The following is a 17,244-nucleotide window of genomic DNA, read 5'->3' as shown; positions in this document are numbered from 1 at the left end:
TGACACGGTCTATTGAAGGGTAAAGTTCCTGTTACAGAAGTTTATTAATCGGCTAACCTTCTCTTGTCCTGGTTTAATGGAATTGATGGTATATTGCTGTTAACAGCACTTAAATTCAAAGTGAATTCGTAATTTGGTACTGATGAAAGACTAGCCATTTATTTAACTTGCTTGGATTTTTTCCCCCTATAGCAGTAGTAGACTTTTCTCTTAGGACCTAAGAACAAAGTCTGACAGCCAATGTCTTAAAAGATTGAAAAATTTATGTATCAGATGACAAAAATCACAATATATCAGCATTTTTAAAGTAAGTTATTTTCTATTCTAAAATATAGAGGCAATAGGAACAGGATTTACATACTATAAATACATTGCTCCCTGAGCAGCTAGGAAAGTTTAATGAGAACAAATTTTAATTTCTGAACGCTCTCCACAAGCTGAACTATTTCATTACACAACAGCCAAAGACGTTTGTATAAAATAATGTTATATTATTTTTAACCAAGTTTCACAGAAGAACATTTATAAACATAGGCCTAAATAATTTAAACACAGCAAATGTAACAGTTTGGTCATGCTACAAAACTACTGTATACAAAAGATAGCCAAAGGGGATGTTAAAAGTGCTCTCTTGCTTGAAGATTTTTCTAGATGAGTCTACTTCTAGTGTAACCTGAGTAATCTGCTGGTTCTCAGGTCTCTTCTCACAGTTTTCCAGCAGTTCTCAATATAATCACTGCATACATCAGCTCTTTGAAGAGAGGTCAATGTGCTAACAAGCAAGTAAAAAACCTAGCTCTTTCCTATTACTAATTTAATTTTAGGATATTTCTCTAAGGAATAAAGTGGATGCTAATCCTCCATAATTTCACTGGGAAAAGCAGAATTCCACATGGCTTGCAAGTTTTACATGGGTGCTCTTTTCATCCATGAATAATAATGTGCTTACTACTTTATTGGATGTGGTGAGATAGGGAAGAGCAGAGAGTAATACAGAAAGACAAGCCGTTCAACAGCTTCCTCAGCCGCTCCCTATGGGCGTGCAGGCTGAGCTTCGCTGTTAGCTTATACATGACATGGTGTAGCACCATCAATATGCAAATCAGATGCTTTAATTCTTCCACCTGTGTATGTCTTCCACCACATCCAGTGCATAATTTTAAAGTGCAAATTTTAAAATTTAGGAAAACTTTACTTATTTTGGAGGAGAAAAAATTCAGGGGGGGGTTTGATTTGTTCTTGAGAGTAATTATGATTGATCAGGCAAAGCAACATTCAGCTGAACCTTCCACCCAGCTTTGAGCTGAAGCATCTCCTGACAACCGAGAGCCACAGTTTATTCTTTTCTTACTGTATTGTGTCATTGAGATTGACATACAGTTTTTATCAGAAGGGTTTTAAATTATATGCTAATTTATCACAGCATGAAGGGTGAGAGGCGAGGGAAACCTTGTAAGTGCCCCTTGCTGCTGTTACAATTGTGCTGAGACTGGATGCCCCATTCCTTCAGTAATGATATTTTTTTCCTTTTTTGGTGGTATTTATAATGCAGCACCCAAAAAAGAGATAGAGAATTTGTGCTCTTAATCTGTGAAAAGCGCTGATGACAGTGGGCCACACAATACACACAGCTCTACCAACAACTGCAATAGTTCTTGGACTGATTCCCGTATGTATAGCCCGTATTGGTCACTTACAAGAGCCAGGAACTGCTCTTATCCCTCACATCTTGTCAATGGAGCTGTGTTTTGTTCCAATCATCACCATATAGTCAGAACACTTAAAGTTTCTATTCTGCTCCCAGAATGTCCCAAAATAGCCAAAGTAGAGTATTTGCTGTATTGAACACAACCTTCAGAAATGTACAGACTTAGACCATGTTTAGCTACTAAAAAAAAAATCAACCAGCAGGATTACTTGTCACTGGACTGTGCGCTCATCGCTCACTCGCTCTCCTGTCGCATTTCATTTGAGGTGCCAACTCAGCCATACATGCCGTACTTGTAGGCGTTGTGCTAGGAGGGACCAGCTACAGAGGTTCAAACGCTTTGCTGTGTGGCCAAGCGCTATGACAAGAGCACTGCATGGTCTATTCTGAAAATGTCTCCAAACACACAGATTTTGGCACTGAGTTGAGATCAATACCTCTGTTGTCTAGGCCAATTCTACCTTTTTATCTCTGACCATGACTTCCACGATTTCAACTCCTGCCACACCTTCACAAACAAAATAATTAAGAGTGGCATTCTGCCTCCATCCCTTCTATGCCTGGTCTGGAACCAGCAGGTACACTTGTTGCCATTTTAGTTTAAACAAAGATGGTACCATGAATTAGAAGAAAAGCTTTTGAAAAAAACCAAAAACAAGCTGCAGAAGAATCTACTCAGGTGACTTGATCTATTCTCTGAAGAGAAGAAGAAAAAAACCCACTATTGGCATCCAGCAGTGCAATCAGGTATGTCTTCATCACTGTTTAATGCTTTTCACTAGCTACCTGTCATACAAGGGGGCTTTACTAAAACCGGTTACCCTGCAATATAGCATGTTTAGTACATCTTCGATACTTTTTTCTTCCAATGCTCACTTTCCATCTCATCTTACCTTCCTCACTAACTACATACACTTTCTCTCACTGCTTACATCTGTCTTTCATAAAAAATAAGTATCCCCAAAACCAAAATTTTCTGCCCTCAAACCCAGGTCTTTTGTTCACTGTTTGTTTCTGTATTAGTATCAGCCTACGTAGTTATAGGAAAATTCCAGAGTTGAGAAGGATTATGTCCACCAGTGACCCAAACCAAAACTAGGAACCAGCTGTAGGCTAACAGGCCACATATTCCAATCGAAAATAATTTCTTAGTAAGAGACAAAAAAAGAGCTAGCAGATATTTTAGTCTCACTGAAACCATGCAAAGAATTCCCCTTGCCTCTTTAAAATAAATAAATATATGTTATACACGGCCTTCTAAGCAACGCAGTTGAGTTCCAATGCAAGAAGCCCAATTCAAAACTTAAGGCCAGTAACAAGCGATCATCAGACCAATACCTTTTTTGTGCATAGGTCCACAACTGCTGGGCCTGTTTGGCGTAACAGTTAAGGGGATGAAAAGGCAAACTTGCATATTTAAAATATTGAGGGATTCCCATGACAAAATTAAACACAACAAAGCCTGTAACATGTCTCTAAACCACAACATTGTTGTTTTGGCCTCCGCGTTTCCAATGATAACGTTGGCCAGCTGCACCTAACAAGTTAAAATGGTTCTATTATAACCCAAGAGTGAATAATAAGCACCACTAATCAGGGATTAAAAAATAGCTATGTATTAGTTTAGGTAAGGATCTCTTGCTAGCCAAACAGCAGATAAACTCAGCTCCACTGGTCTCTACAGAAGGTGTCATAAGCTTGACAAAATTGGTGTGCCCAAATTTTGGTAACTAACTCTTTGGGTGACAGACTGTGGAGAGAAGATGGTCTTTTAAAAATTGCCCAAAGATTTTCTTCAAAACAAACATTTATACAAAAGTTCTATGTGCCGAGCTATCTGGAGTTACTTAAATAATTAAATACCCAACAAGAAAGTGTCATCAGTTTGCTCCTTCTTCATCTTCTTCTTGTTTAATAACTAGGATACCTAAGAGAAAAAAAGAGAGAAAAAAATCTGCAAAGATTTACAAATAGATTATGCAGAGAAAGATATAGTTAATGCTGATATACCGGAAAGCTCATCTGGACTGGCAGAAAGAGTCGGACTAGCAGAAAGAGGAAAGAGTTGTATTTCCTGCCACTGCTTCTAACTGACATGACCTTCTACATACCTGAACTGCTCTTAACTAGAAAAGCCTTCAACTGGTGAGATCGTCTGTTGGATGTTTTTCCAACTTCTTGGGTTAACAGGGAATAAAAAAAGGTACCAAAGCAGGACCTGCAAAGCTCAGCCTAACTTGGTCACTGGGAGATGCACCATGTCAGTTCAACTAACAACCAACTAGCACATCACCCTTCTCTTGTTGGGCCTCTACTTTGCGCTGCCATTTCCATGACATACGTGACCAAGTTAGTATAGGATACCTCCTCAATGATACCTAACTAGGATGTCCAGACTACAAAATACAATTATATTAATGCAGATCCAAGAAGCAATATGGTCACATCTCTTAGGGATAACTTGGATGTCATGGAATAAAGCTGCATTGCACAGAGGAGTCATAGTCTATACCCACCCCTTGGGTACTTTAAAAAAAAAAAATCACTTTTAACTGCCATGTTGAGCAAGGGCACCTCAGATTGTGGCAGTCTGCAGGGTTCACACCACCTCACAGTGGTGTGTTCATGAATTTAAAATAAGCTGAAATGTCAACAGCCCCCAAAAAAGATTTATCAAGTTATAAATTTTTCCCACATTAGCAAAACCCAATAGTATGGGTAAGCTCACAGCACGCTGAAATAGCACAATCAAATACATGCCTAAATGACTAGTACAAGAACAGCAGGAGCGTGAAGGTATATGTTCATTCACCTGCGCTGTCACCTGGGTAATGGGAACGGGGTCATACTGGTGCTTTGCTCAGCCTGAGGCAGAGACTTGAACTATGGTGAGACTTTGTGGTGAGAGCCCTTTGCTTACTGTAAGGTTGGGGTGCTGCGTTTCTTTTTTCACAGGTAGGAAACGGAAAATAAAACCACCAGAGCCTGGTTTCTGTTGTGCTTTAGGCACCTAACTGCTGAGCAGGGTTCCTGGCACAGGAACTAACAGAAAGGAGACACCTACCTGCTGAAAGAGACCTTCAGTGCTTATTTTTGTCCAGAAGATCTTCAACCATTTCAATAATTTTAAGGTCCCTATATTAGTCATCTCACATATAGTACACAAGCATAACAGGATCCTGGGACAGTGTAATGGCAAGAACTTACGGCCAGTTACAGCATTTCTGACCTCTTTTGCTCAACATTCTATCATTTAGATGATATTCTCAAATATCCTCCTCTTTCTACATTGCATAGGAAACGTACCTGCCTAATTCAGAGCTGTCCATTGCTCCCAGCTGCGGGAATGCTTAAGAAACTAAGGGTCTAACCTTATACTAACACGGTTACTCTTTGCCCGTACAGATACTTGCCCTATTCCATTTTTTATTTCACTCTCAAAATGTTTTCTACTACAACAGCAAATGGACTATTGCAGGCCATCCTTCATAGCAGTACACTTCTCTCACCAGGCTTCCACTTCCCAAGAATTCTTACTACTTCAGCTGATCCGGCTTTGACTTCCCATCCGTTGCTCCCTGTACTGATGCTGTCCTCTTGTCGCCATCCCTACACTCGTACCTTCCCTGCTGCTACTCTGACTCCTTATTAGTGTTACCAGTCCTGCTCTCCTCTTCATTGCTTTAGTGAAGAGCAGATAACAGTGAACAGCTAACATCTCCATTAACAGAAATTAACATCTTTAACAATAGATTTAAAAATTATCTCACTTTTAGTCACTAATCAGGACATGCTTTAATATATTTTCGTATCACTGACAAAAAGGAGAGGAGAGCTTAAAAATTGAGGCTTAGTGCAGTGACGAGAGAGGGATATTCAGGCATTTAGGAAACTTGCATGAAGTTTTGAAAACTTGCCCCTGCACCAGCAGCAAAACAGAACATACTCCTGTCTATCCCCATTCCCCCATGTCACCCTCTTTTGTTGGGGAAAACTGTAAATCAAATTTGCTGGGAAAACTGTAATTCAACATGGCAGATGAAAGTCTTGTTAACTTACTTAATGCTAAACACTTAACTATATAGTTACACAAGTCAACATGTGAACTCCACAAAAGAACTTCAAACCAGTATGTTTCAGTTCCCTATTAGTTATGTGCTAAAACTATTTGACTGGGTAACTTCAAGAGTAAAGCCCAACTGTGGGCTGCAAGACCACCTGGACTTAATACTCCGAAATCCAAACACTTTCAGAAGATCCTGCACCCAGGGCTGCAAAATTCAGCTGCCAGAAGTTAGCCTACTTCTGAATAACTCCGAAGAGAGGAGGGAGGAATTTTACATGGGCACACAGAAGAGTTTCTGAGGTTATGATTCATTTCCCTATGGTTGCCTTTATATTAAGCTGTTAACTCACACCAATTGCCTCATGCCCCAAACTCACCATCCAGCTTTTTCAGCTTGGGTACCCGTTTGGTTGCTTCTTCAATCCAATTGTTCTTCTGATCAGAGGCGTACTTTTCTTGTAGTGGATTGCCTACAAACACCAGATCCTCTAGTAATGGCAGCTCTGCCAGTCTCACAAACTCTGCTGCAACCACAAAGGTGAAAACACCAACCAGGTTGTGGAACATGGAAAGTACATCTGCACCAAACCTTCCTTTCAAACTCAGTGCAAACATAAATAGCATGGGATGCAACAGGATAGGGACTGCTTGAGCTTGAACTGGTATCAGGTTAAAGAACAGATACGCATTTTAAAAGAAGTCCGAGAAAGATGATTCAAAGCACAAACTCCCTTGGACTTAGAAGTTAAATTCAATATTCTAACTATTTTTACTCTCTTGCATGAGTGGGTATTTAGGCATTCAGCACATGTCTGCAGGCTTATCAGTGAGACTTAAAGCCCTGTAACATACAGAACTATTTTTTACTTGGTGACTTAACTCATGCATTCACCATACTACAGGAGAAGTTACAGAATAGAGAGGCGTGGCTTACCCCAGTCTTTCACCAAATTATTTGACATATAAAGAACCTTCAGCTTCTTCATTACGCGGATACCCCTCAGTTTCTCAATGAAGTTGTATGAGATCCACAGCTCCTCTAAAGTGTCTGCAACTGCCTCCTGGAAAATGACAGGACTACTCAGGTAAGCAGAATTATGTCTTCCTTATCTTCAGATTCTCTCTTCATCCCCTACAGGTCACCTTGTGAGAAAATACTAAGGTATATTGGTCCTCATTTCCTTTTAAGCAGGTCCCTAATTATGCATGACAAATACTCGTGGGAATTAAGAGCAAAGGATCTGAAATATACTTAGGAGGACACAAATCACAATATTAGAATAAGACAAGGAATAGTTGGCTGGAGTAGTTGTTCTTAAGGCATAGGGGCGGAGGAGACAAATTCGGCTGCTTGTGCTCTGCAAGTATACATGAAGTGAACGCAATTCAACAACTACGTTAGAGGGGGGTTTATACAATATGAGGGAATGACTCATTTCAGGTGCATGTATGTTTGTACCTGTTGGCCAGAAGTTCCTTTCATAATTCTCTCAGAAGAGAGGTTTTTTTAAACCAGCCATTACACATAACTCTGCATTTCACACTTAAGAGATACGGCATCTCTGAAGGTGGGAATAGCTTTGAAGAGAAACATTCTGTGGGAGAAACATACAGTATCTCTTGAGGAAGAAAAGAATTTCTATATTCATTAAAAGAAGTTGATTGAAAAGAAGTTCTTCTGCCCTTAATTCAAATGTAACAAAATTGATCCAATGTTTTCCTCAACGAATTTTCCCCTACCTGGTAGATTTAGTCCTGCCACCATCTTCTCCCCTAAAGCCATATTGCTGCGGGTGCCAGTTAACATAAAAAGGACAGACTCTCATGAAGTGTGTGTTCATAGGACTGCCAATATTTGTAGTAAAGAAGCATAGCCTAAGTATCTTCAGGTAGAAAATTCCTCATGCAAAAAGCCTGCAGGAATTATTTTCATGTAAAGCCAGTGGAATTCAAAGGGCTTTACAGACAGACAGCAGTTTTCAAATAGAAGTTCTGCTCATCTTTGTCAAAGACAATGAAATCCCTCTTTCTAAAATCCTTTTATGTAGCAAATTAGCCCTGAAGAGTCTCCAAACATGAAGAATGTTTAAACAAAAAAAAAAAAAAAGACTATCTAAAAATTCAGAAGCAATGTGAACAGATCATACTGGAAGGAGAAAATAAATAGTTAGGCAATAACGTAAGTTCAGCAAAGACTTTTATGAACATAGGGGAATTATCCCACATTCTAGACAGCACTTCATTTTGTTAGCGAAGAATTGATACTAAGAAGCGCATACCAATCCATTCAAGTTCTTTATGTTATTTCTTCCCAAAGACAGAATCCTCAAATTTTCTGTAATAGACAAAAGAAAGTTTATTGTTAATAAAAGGGGTTTTTTAAAATATAAGAAGATGCTGTAAGTCAGGTAAAACGCCATATTCTACTTACAAACAAACTGCATTCTGAACAGGCTGTCTTAAGAAAGAATGATGTAACAGAAACAAAACCTCCTGACTGACACAGATCATCAGGAATGGATGCAGTGGACAGCTCAGAAACACGCTCATGAACACAAAGCTGCTCATGTGTAGGTTACCTAGTTGAAATTCAGTTCAGATAAATACTCAATAAAAATTATTATTTCACCTTGCACCTGAACTCTAACTGCTAACTTGCTAGTTTTGATCTTACATAGTTCATATATAGTTCTTCTCCAGGCAAAAGTAGTTCCAATCTTATTTTAAGGCAGCAGATTTGATTTCTATAATAAAGGCAGCATATAAAGCTGCCTTACAGAAGTCTGATGGAAGACATTTCAACTCGGTCTAGCAGCCAGACAACATTCCTTTCCAAGTGAGCTGTTCTTGCTGGGGTTTAGTGTAATACTAGCGTAACTCAAAGCTATCACAAAATAGCAGTCTTTTTGTATAACTCACTTTCATTTTTCACACAAGCTTTCTTGCAGGTGTAAATAAGCAAACTGAGTTGCAGCATGTAGCTGGAATAACTTTGGATCTATACCTTTCATGAATGTATTAACACTTCTTCTTAACTGCATTAAGGATGAAATACTTAATGATCTTGTTTTGCTCTTGTATGCATTATGATTGAAAATACATGGTACAATAATTAATAGCAAGACCAATGAAAGTTCCAGCCAAGTAGCAACAGATGCTCCACAGACAGCACATGTAGCGGCTAGAGATTGCTACAGATGAAGATTCAAAGCTGATCTAGAATAGATAGTTTTATGTTCTGTCTCAAGAAATGCAGGGATGAAACCACACCTGATAAAACCACACCTGGCAAATATCTAAAACAGGAAGATTAGTTTTCATTAAAAAGTTGAGGTACAATGAGAATGCTTTTTCTTTTTAAACACAACAGCTTAATACATGACCATGCCCAAAAAACGTAGAATCACAATCAGTAAGTCTAAAGCCTACTACTGCTAATATTCTCCAGAATATCCCTAAGAATCCCCATCCACAGGGGAGAGCGCTGGGAGATGGCCTTTTGGCCTAGCCAGCTATTCTCTCTGTAACTCACATTTATACATTATAAGTTTGCACTAGCTTTTGAAATTTGTAAGAAATGAGAGGATACTTACAAATAAAAAAAATGACGGATTGCTTAAAAAGCCGTGCCTTAAAATTGTTTCTAACTGCTGTTACTGTTTTTTATTATTCTTATTCTGAGATATTCTATATTTTAAAGGGAGAAAGATCTCCCTCATGGAACATTTACACTCTCTAAAACCAAAACTAACACTTGTTGCTGTCATCTAAAACATCTTACTCACATGTATGGATACAGGGGTGTGATCCTTTACACAGAATTATCTACTCAAGATAACTACAATATCAGGTATATACATTTAATACTAATCTTTTCTGTCTGAAAAGAGTGTAGATGCTTAAAAAGATTTCTCAGCTTCCTCTCTGCAATAAACAAAAGCAAATATGTAATAATTATTGTTTTTCATAGCTATAAGCACTGCTTTCTCTCTCTTTCACAGAAGCCAATAGAGATGCTGAGTTCCTCATATTCTGTACTTTTAAGAGACAGAGCACGTAGTTCTAGTTTGTCTGCCTTTGGGATCAAATATTTGGTACAGACTGGATGTTTTGATTCTACATTTTATTAATATAAATATTTAAGATGCTTTAAAGGCTTTTAATGTTTTATCCCTCTAAAAAAATTCATTGGTTTCACTTTTATATATAACTGCCTCATTATTTTTTGCTCATGATAGAGTTACTCAAATTGAAATACTACAGTACAGTTATTTGGAAAGACTACAGGAATACTTTTTCCCTGATTACCATTTGCAAATTTGTTGAAGTCTGAGCATATTATGAAACAAGTAAGTTCATCAAGCTCCTTGACAACCCTATTGGTGTGTAGTTGGAGAGGATGGGATTCCAGGTTCCTTGTCTGTCTGGTCTGGCAATTTGATGGGGACAGAAAAGCCTGGAAGCCCCAGCCCCAAACCTGCAGCTCTTTGCCAGCCTCATGCCACAGAGTCAAAGTCTTGAGGGCAGACGATTAAGACTGCTGTCCTAAAGTCAGTAAGCTAATGGGTTTCAAGGTGTCATAGACAGCTGCCCACGAAATAAAAGTTCAGTTCCACTTCTAGACAGATGGCACGCCCCTTTCAAGTAAGAACGAAATCAAACCAAGTATATCCAAATCCTCTGCAAAGCGGAATGGTGTTTTTCCATCCAGATCTACAACACTCCAACCTCACTCCAACCAATACCACAATTACAGTTGTTGAACTGCAGACTTGTCTCCATGACGAGTGTGGAAATTGGTCATTAAATCACTCTAGAACTGATTAGGTTTTGAATACAAAGGTGCTTTCCTGAATGGATTTTTTTTAAACTTGCACAGCAAGACAACTGCCAAGGCTAGTGCATAGGGATATGTGCTTTAATACACCATTATTGCTAAACACGCATTCTCCAGTAAGACTGATAATTTTAAAGGTCACTTGTAGTTTTCTAAGAGGAAGGAATTAAAAAGGATAAGAACAGGTATAAAGCTGGATGCATATAACAAATTATGGTGTATGTCCTATCCAAGCAACTAGAAAACAAACATAATCGATCACTGGCTTGTCACTTACTTAGGCTGTTCAAGTTGGCGATTCTTTCAATGCAGTTTGTAGACAGCGATAGTTTCCTTGAAAAGCAAGAATAATCAATTCACAGTATACAAGGGATCACTATATCAGAAGAGTTCAACGTCCAAACACCACTGCATTAGAAATAATTGTCTATTCTTCTCTCATCAGATGGTAAACTAACTGGATGTCTAAACAGACTCAAAATATCCTCAAACCATCAAGACTTCTGCAACTTTATTTAGCTTCTGGGAAATTACCACGAGTTACTTACATGACATATTGGATTATCTTTTTATGCCTAGCCTTAACAAATGCATGGACATTTATTTCTGAAATGGCTCTAATTTCCTTCTGAAAGTCCTGGTTAGGTCTCCTTTGTTTTTGCAAAAATTTTGGAATGGATCATAAACGTGCCAGTTAGCTCATAGACTCCAAACGTGGACCTGTATTTATATACCGATAAACAATATACCAATTTTCCGGGGGCAAATATCAATATAGAATCTTCCCTACCATCTTCTCAGTTACGTGACGGTTCTTCTAATTAAAAAGTGGAACTGTGTGCGGAAAGAGAAGCTTAGCTGAGAAGAAGAGAAAGCTGCTGCTTTGAAGGCCACACTTAAACATAGTAAATACATATTTGCACAGTGGACAGCAGAAAAACTGAAAATTAATAAAAATTGAAGAGAACGTCTGGTTTCCAACTTGTTTTTAACTGAACTTACTCGCAGTTAACAAGCGTGGAGAGAGATTCATCCATCCTCTCTACAGGAGGAATCTGACCGTACAGTTTCACCTCCTTTGCCTCTGAAGCCTTCTGGCCATTTTTTTCTTCCTAAAGAAAAAAGAAGGTGAAGAAGACGCTCACTGCTACATGCAGTTACTAAAAATTACTATACTAAAAAATTACTATAAAAGTAATTACCATAGAAGTAATTCCAATATACTACTAAAAGGTATTACTGGAAAACGAACGCATTTTTAATACGGTTTATCAAGATTTCTGCTGGTATAGCATAAAGAGGGACACGCTAGCTTATTTTCAAGATATTAAAAGAACTTACACATTACATATGCTTTTTTTAAAAGCTGTGTTACACTTGAGCAATTTAACTAAGGGGTCCTCTGCTGTAAAGAAATGGAGAATAGATGGAGGTTTAAAATTCGGAATGAAGGTACTTCCATGAGGACTGACATATAGGAGTGTCAACTAGGGCCAGTCTGTAGCAGACGCCGATTCTTAAAAGCTCCGACAGAAAAATCCTCTTCCCACTTCACCCAGAAAACTCGGACCTCACACCTAACTCACAACACAAACTGAACACGGGGGAGTGCGTTTTGGGGGAGAACCTCAACAGATTCACAGAGATAAGAATCTAAAAAAAAATTAAAAAATTCTAATTATCTGTTAAGAAAGAGCGGGGGAAGATTTCACACTTTAGAGAATACAGCAAAACACAAATTTCCTATTTACAATCTAGGTTGATAATTTTCTAGATTAAATACTTTATAAAGCTCAGAGCTTTAGAAAAATGGTCATAACTTCAGCATTTGGGTTTATTAAAAAATGTAGTCTATTAAATCTTTTAAAACTCTGAAGTGATGGCAATTATTGACTAAACACTTGGAACAAGTATCTATTTAGGTAGTACCACCAGTTTTGACAGCTGCCTCCCTGACATCACAAAGGGAGCATTTTGTCAATTCACTCAGCTGCAGTGGGAGGACTGGAGGTCCATTAACAAAGGAGAAATCTACTCGGCGCTTTCAAAACAAGAGCTCTTGTTTTCTCCCCCATTTTTACGCAGCTGCTGAAAAGTGAGATAGCTGAGGTCTGGCCTGGTTTATATGGCTACTTTTCAATGAAATGAATTGCATCCCAGAAGTCTTTAAGAATCCCACAGCACAAGATCAGGTTTTGATAACATTATTTTCTCTCTTATGTACCCAAAATACTTCAGGCAACTTCATTTCATAAAAAATAGCATGTTGCCTCGTGCATTTACTTGTATTGCAGTTTCTGTCCAAATTCAGTGTGATAGTATTTTCACTCATGATTAGCGATTTAGCAAATAAGCATGTCAGATGTTTTGCTAGAATACGGTGAATGTGTTCAAACTAAGTCACTATATAAATGTGAAACTTCCATTTTCTTTTCTAAGAACAGCACTGTATCTATTTGCATTTATACTTGGTTTATAATCGACCAGTTTATACCAACAAATAAAAATACTTTTTTTCTTAAAAACATGAAAGGGAGAGAGCTTCCAACACAGACTGTGGCCAGCAGTGAGCACTTGCAGGAAGAAAATTAATCCTGGTTGCCGTGCACTTCTGGAAGAAAGGTCAGCTGAACAACTACAATAAGCCCCAGAGAGACCACAGGTAGAACAGACACTTTTTTAAGAACAGGTTACGTGTTTGCTAAGTTAAACTTGCTTTGATTTAACTAATGTCACCCTGACTGTAGGGCATAGGTAAACCCTTATGTCAGAGGGAAGAAAAACATCCGGAATGCAACACACCACCAGGTCCCATTTTACAAGTCACATGGACCCAGATTAAGAGTGGTAAAAGGAAGATTTAGACCCACCCCCAATAACATGAACAGAAAAGCAAATTCAGCACTTCATGCCTAACATTTATGGAAACTCACTGACACAGGTCTATTATCTCTAAGAGACGTGTGACATAGGAGCAAATGGAAAATAAATCTTTAATAGGAAACATGGAGCTGTGGTTTTGGAGAGCAGAAAGAGTGAGGGAGGAAAAGCAAAATTTTTTAATACTCAGTTCACACCTCCAGTAATGCTAATGTCTGCAAGTTGTTGCATTCTAGTTCTTATTAGGAGAGCAGGAGTGAAGTTTGTGGGATATACCAACATAACTGAAAAAACCCTGAAATACTGAAGGTACTAAACAATGATAAAATTCAAAAAGGAAGTAGTCTTCAGTCACAGACGAGTACCTCAAGCTGATGGTACAGATCTTCTGGCTTTCAACTGTACCTGCCCACACTGCCTCACATCCCGATCTTCTAGAGACCAAAACATTTATAAACTCTTGCTCTAGCAGCTGGCCAGAATTAGCAGGAGAGCGCACGTATACCCAACAGCACATCTGGGTCCTAATCTAAAATTCACTGAGACTGGGGAAAGGTTCTCACTGGTTTTACTGGACTGTGAACCTGACCCCAGAGCATCCTATATCATCATTTGAAATTACATCTGCGTCCTTGCCAACAAACAGCTTTCTAGAAGGCTCCAAGACCAGGTCAGTCACCGCCCCAAGTGACTGTCTGTATTAACACAGTACTTCAAGAAGAAAAACAAGCAAGAAACTCACTCTGAGTTAAGCTTTGCACAATATGAGGGCCCGTGTGTTAAAAGACAATAGTAGAAGTTTCGCAGACTTCAGTACAGTGAGAATTTCATACTTGTTTATTCTGTGGGAAGGACTACACTTAGGTAAAATGAACAGAGCATCATTAGAACATAAGACATCCCCAACTTTAAATCTCTTTGTAGCCTCAGGCCTTTTATCAACACATATTCAGCAGAACAAGGCAGGAGAGCAAATAAGACTTACCTTTACCAGCCGTACCAATTTAACAAGAACACAAAGTCCAACAGAATGTATTATACTTCAATAATAATAATAAATAACAACATTTTTACTTTGTGAAACTTCTTATAGCAGATGTTTCAAGCAAACGTATTTCTTACAATAAGTTTGACAAATAAATTTATCTGAATAGAGTCAAAACCCATGCCATGGAGTACTGCAAAGCAGCTAGATACTGTTCTAGTACTTACCCATTTGGCTAGAGCTTCTTTGATAGTTGTTGCTTTTGCCTAAAAATGAAACAAATTTAAATGAATATTCATTGCAAATTTTTAGTTGGCTTGTTCACTGCAAACCTATCTCCTCTCCCTTCTCTCTCCCTATCCTGCTTGTCTACCCCCTTCTACCACTTTCCTGTATTATCTTCCTCCAGCTGAGTCTAAGAAGCTGGAACCCCTCAGTGTCGTGTAATTTTATTTTCTGGTGTACTCGGTAGCATTTTCAGAAGCAATCAATTGGCTTCATGCGAGGACATTATCTTCCTGATCTTACTCTCTGCCCTGTGTGGAGCACGCATTTGGGACAGTGCTTGTTAGCTTTGATGGTGAAATTCAATTAAATTCAAAGACATAAGAAGTTACTGCACTGAAAAATGTGGTCTAATGCTCTTAAAACCCCACACTTTCTATTATTGTGCATTAGCAACTTCCTGTCTGAAAGCAAGTCTGTGAGTAGACAGAATGATACAGCCTCTTAAGATTCACTGAGGAAAATAAGGTACATCTTGCCAAAAATCAAGAGCGATCTGGATTGTTTATATTTGTTTTTCTCCCATCGTTTTATGTCGAGTCACATCATGCGATGTGAAAACATGTATTATTCAGTTAGGAAAAATCTGAGAGTTGCTGTACAAGGCTTTGTAAGGATTGACCCACTGACCAACTTTCTGTTGTCACTAACTCCAACTTTTCTGCCTCACATCAGAGTCTTATCAAAACCACACGATGATATCCAAATCAGTAGTACATAGAGAAACTCTGATGTGTCCTAAACATTAAACATATTCCAAGATGTCTTTCAGATTAAAAAGGTTTCAGAGACCAACCTTCACAAAAACTTATCAACAGCCTCCTTTCTACAAAAACAGGAGGACTCTAGTTTGGGCATCTCTATTGCTCTTAAGTGTAGCACTACCACATGTGGATAGAAGCAGCCTTTCAGGTAATCAGATATCAAAAAAACAACTGTAAAAGTTAAAACCAACAAACTAACTTCCACGCAAAATCTTACAGGCAATCACCTCCGTCACAGAGCTTTAGTCTTGGGTACTTTAGACCACTGGAAACTCTGGACCCAATGGTAAAAGACAACAGTCAAGACAGCTGCATATAAAAGAATGGCTACAGCCGCTGAACACCCAGCAGCAGTCTAAGACCCAGCAATACCAAGGAGTCTGAGCATGCATCTCAAATATCAATATATACCTTCATTTAGACATACATCACTGAGCTGTGTTCCAGCTGCTTCTGCCCACTGACAGGCATCCGTTTTAATCCTGTTTTTTTATCCTACCATGTGGTAGGTAGCTCTAGGTCCCATTGCAGATGACCTGGGAAACTTGTGCCATGGCAGTACCTCCTTGATGTCTGCTGCAGATAAACACCTGCACGACCTCCTCCTGTTCAGATGATCACATCCCTAGTTCCCACTCCGACAGCCTCACGAAACCCGATTAACAGCTACCAGTGTGCCAGCAAAAACAACTGGCTTCCAGTTAATCAGTTTTTTTGGACAGGAACTTCATTGCATTTTTCATAATTATGGTAGCCAATTGTTACGGCATTCGGGTACATGATCTCGGTCACTCATGTTGAAGACAGAAACGGATTCACCTGACCAGCGCCTGCTTCTGTTTCAAACTCATGCCTAAAACCAGATTGGACTTTAAAGTTAGTGATCCCCATGAGCACAAGGAGCAGCTTCTTCCCTGACCTCTGCTGACTCTTCTCTCCCATTGTAATATCCGATTTGGTGGAAATATGAAAATCAGCGTAGAGGGTTATCTGGAGAACATGTATCAGGGATTTCATTTCCTTTGAAGTGCACTTGAAATTTCTGTAGATAAATCGTAGTATCTTCTGCCAAGGGAGGTGACTTAAGGGAAACCTCCCTCTGAGAAGCCTATTTTCAGGGTTCCTCTACCTGCATATTGAACAATTTCCTACACGTATTTAGACTAAAGAAAGTCATATTACTTAAAATATTCAAAATGCCAAGTGATCAATAGCTGAAATTGTCACCCTGAAAAGTCACCATCAACATGGCAGGAACAAGAAATATTAATACCTTAAGGGGGAAAAAAAAAATCCCTGTACATATAAAAGTTGTAACAAAAGAAGTATTTTTTTCCCAAAAAAACATGGCTGTTGGACACGGAGTATTTCTAAAGTTCAGACCCCCAAGAAAAAGTAAAACAGTGACACTTTGCCTTCATTTGCAAACATTTATTTATATGTTAAATAGAGCAAATCAGAATCGCACAGCAACAGATACCAAGCTAATCACTGCAGCAGTCGCAGATACTGCTGCCTTGAAAACACGTACTAACTCAGTTTTTTATATGATGGCACCCCAGACTCCCCACTACTTCCATCTATCCTTGAAATCCCCCTTTGCATGGCACAGTTAACAGGCCACAACTCCCCCGCCTCAGCCAACGCCCCGAGCACTGGGCTGCCTTCTAGCCAGCTTATGCTCGGCGCCAGAGACCAGCTCGGCTCCGCGCTGCCGCT

General features: G+C 38.9%; 1 protein-coding gene across 2 annotated transcripts; it reads right to left on the bottom strand.

Annotated features, from left to right (window-relative positions):
- Positions 1 to 241: 241 nt before the first annotated feature.
- Positions 242 to 14,737, bottom strand: DNAL1 (dynein, axonemal, light chain 1). Of its 2 annotated transcripts, none has more exons than XM_009319195.1 (7): positions 14,704 to 14,737; positions 11,614 to 11,723; positions 10,889 to 10,944; positions 8,054 to 8,109; positions 6,709 to 6,835; positions 6,152 to 6,298; positions 242 to 3,635 (listed from the first exon to the last, which is right to left on the bottom strand). In XM_009319195.1, exons 2-7 carry the CDS (start codon positions 11,646 to 11,648, stop codon positions 3,589 to 3,591), a joined length of 468 nt encoding a protein of 155 aa, XP_009317470.1. In that variant the 5' UTR covers positions 11,649 to 11,723; positions 14,704 to 14,737; the 3' UTR covers positions 242 to 3,588. The 2 variants fall into 2 exon arrangements, with proteins under 2 accessions (XP_009317470.1, XP_009317471.1); XM_009319196.1 differs by having other exon boundaries at positions 6,152 to 6,244.
- Positions 14,738 to 17,244: the final 2,507 nt, after the last annotated feature.

This window comes from Pygoscelis adeliae, unplaced genomic scaffold (assembly GCF_000699105.1).
Source record: "Pygoscelis adeliae isolate BGI_AS28 unplaced genomic scaffold, ASM69910v1 Scaffold22, whole genome shotgun sequence".
In the NCBI taxonomy this organism is placed as follows: domain Eukaryota; kingdom Metazoa; phylum Chordata; class Aves; order Sphenisciformes; family Spheniscidae; genus Pygoscelis; species Pygoscelis adeliae.
This window is presented reverse-complemented; position numbering and strand designations above follow the sequence as displayed.

Bases quoted from the DNA above. Each gene is read 5' to 3' on its own strand.
- DNAL1 (XM_009319195.1), bottom strand. From the start codon at position 11,648: ATGGATGAATCTCTCTCCACGCTTGTTAACTGCGA. The intron at 10,945-11,613 runs GTAAGTTCAGTT...TTGCTTTTCAAG, and splicing joins TCCACGCTTGTTAACTGCGA to GAAACTATCGCTGTCTACAA. The intron at 6,836-8,053 runs GTATGCGCTTCT...GTCATTTTCCAG, and splicing joins TAAAGAACTTGAATGGATTG to GAGGCAGTTGCAGACACTTT.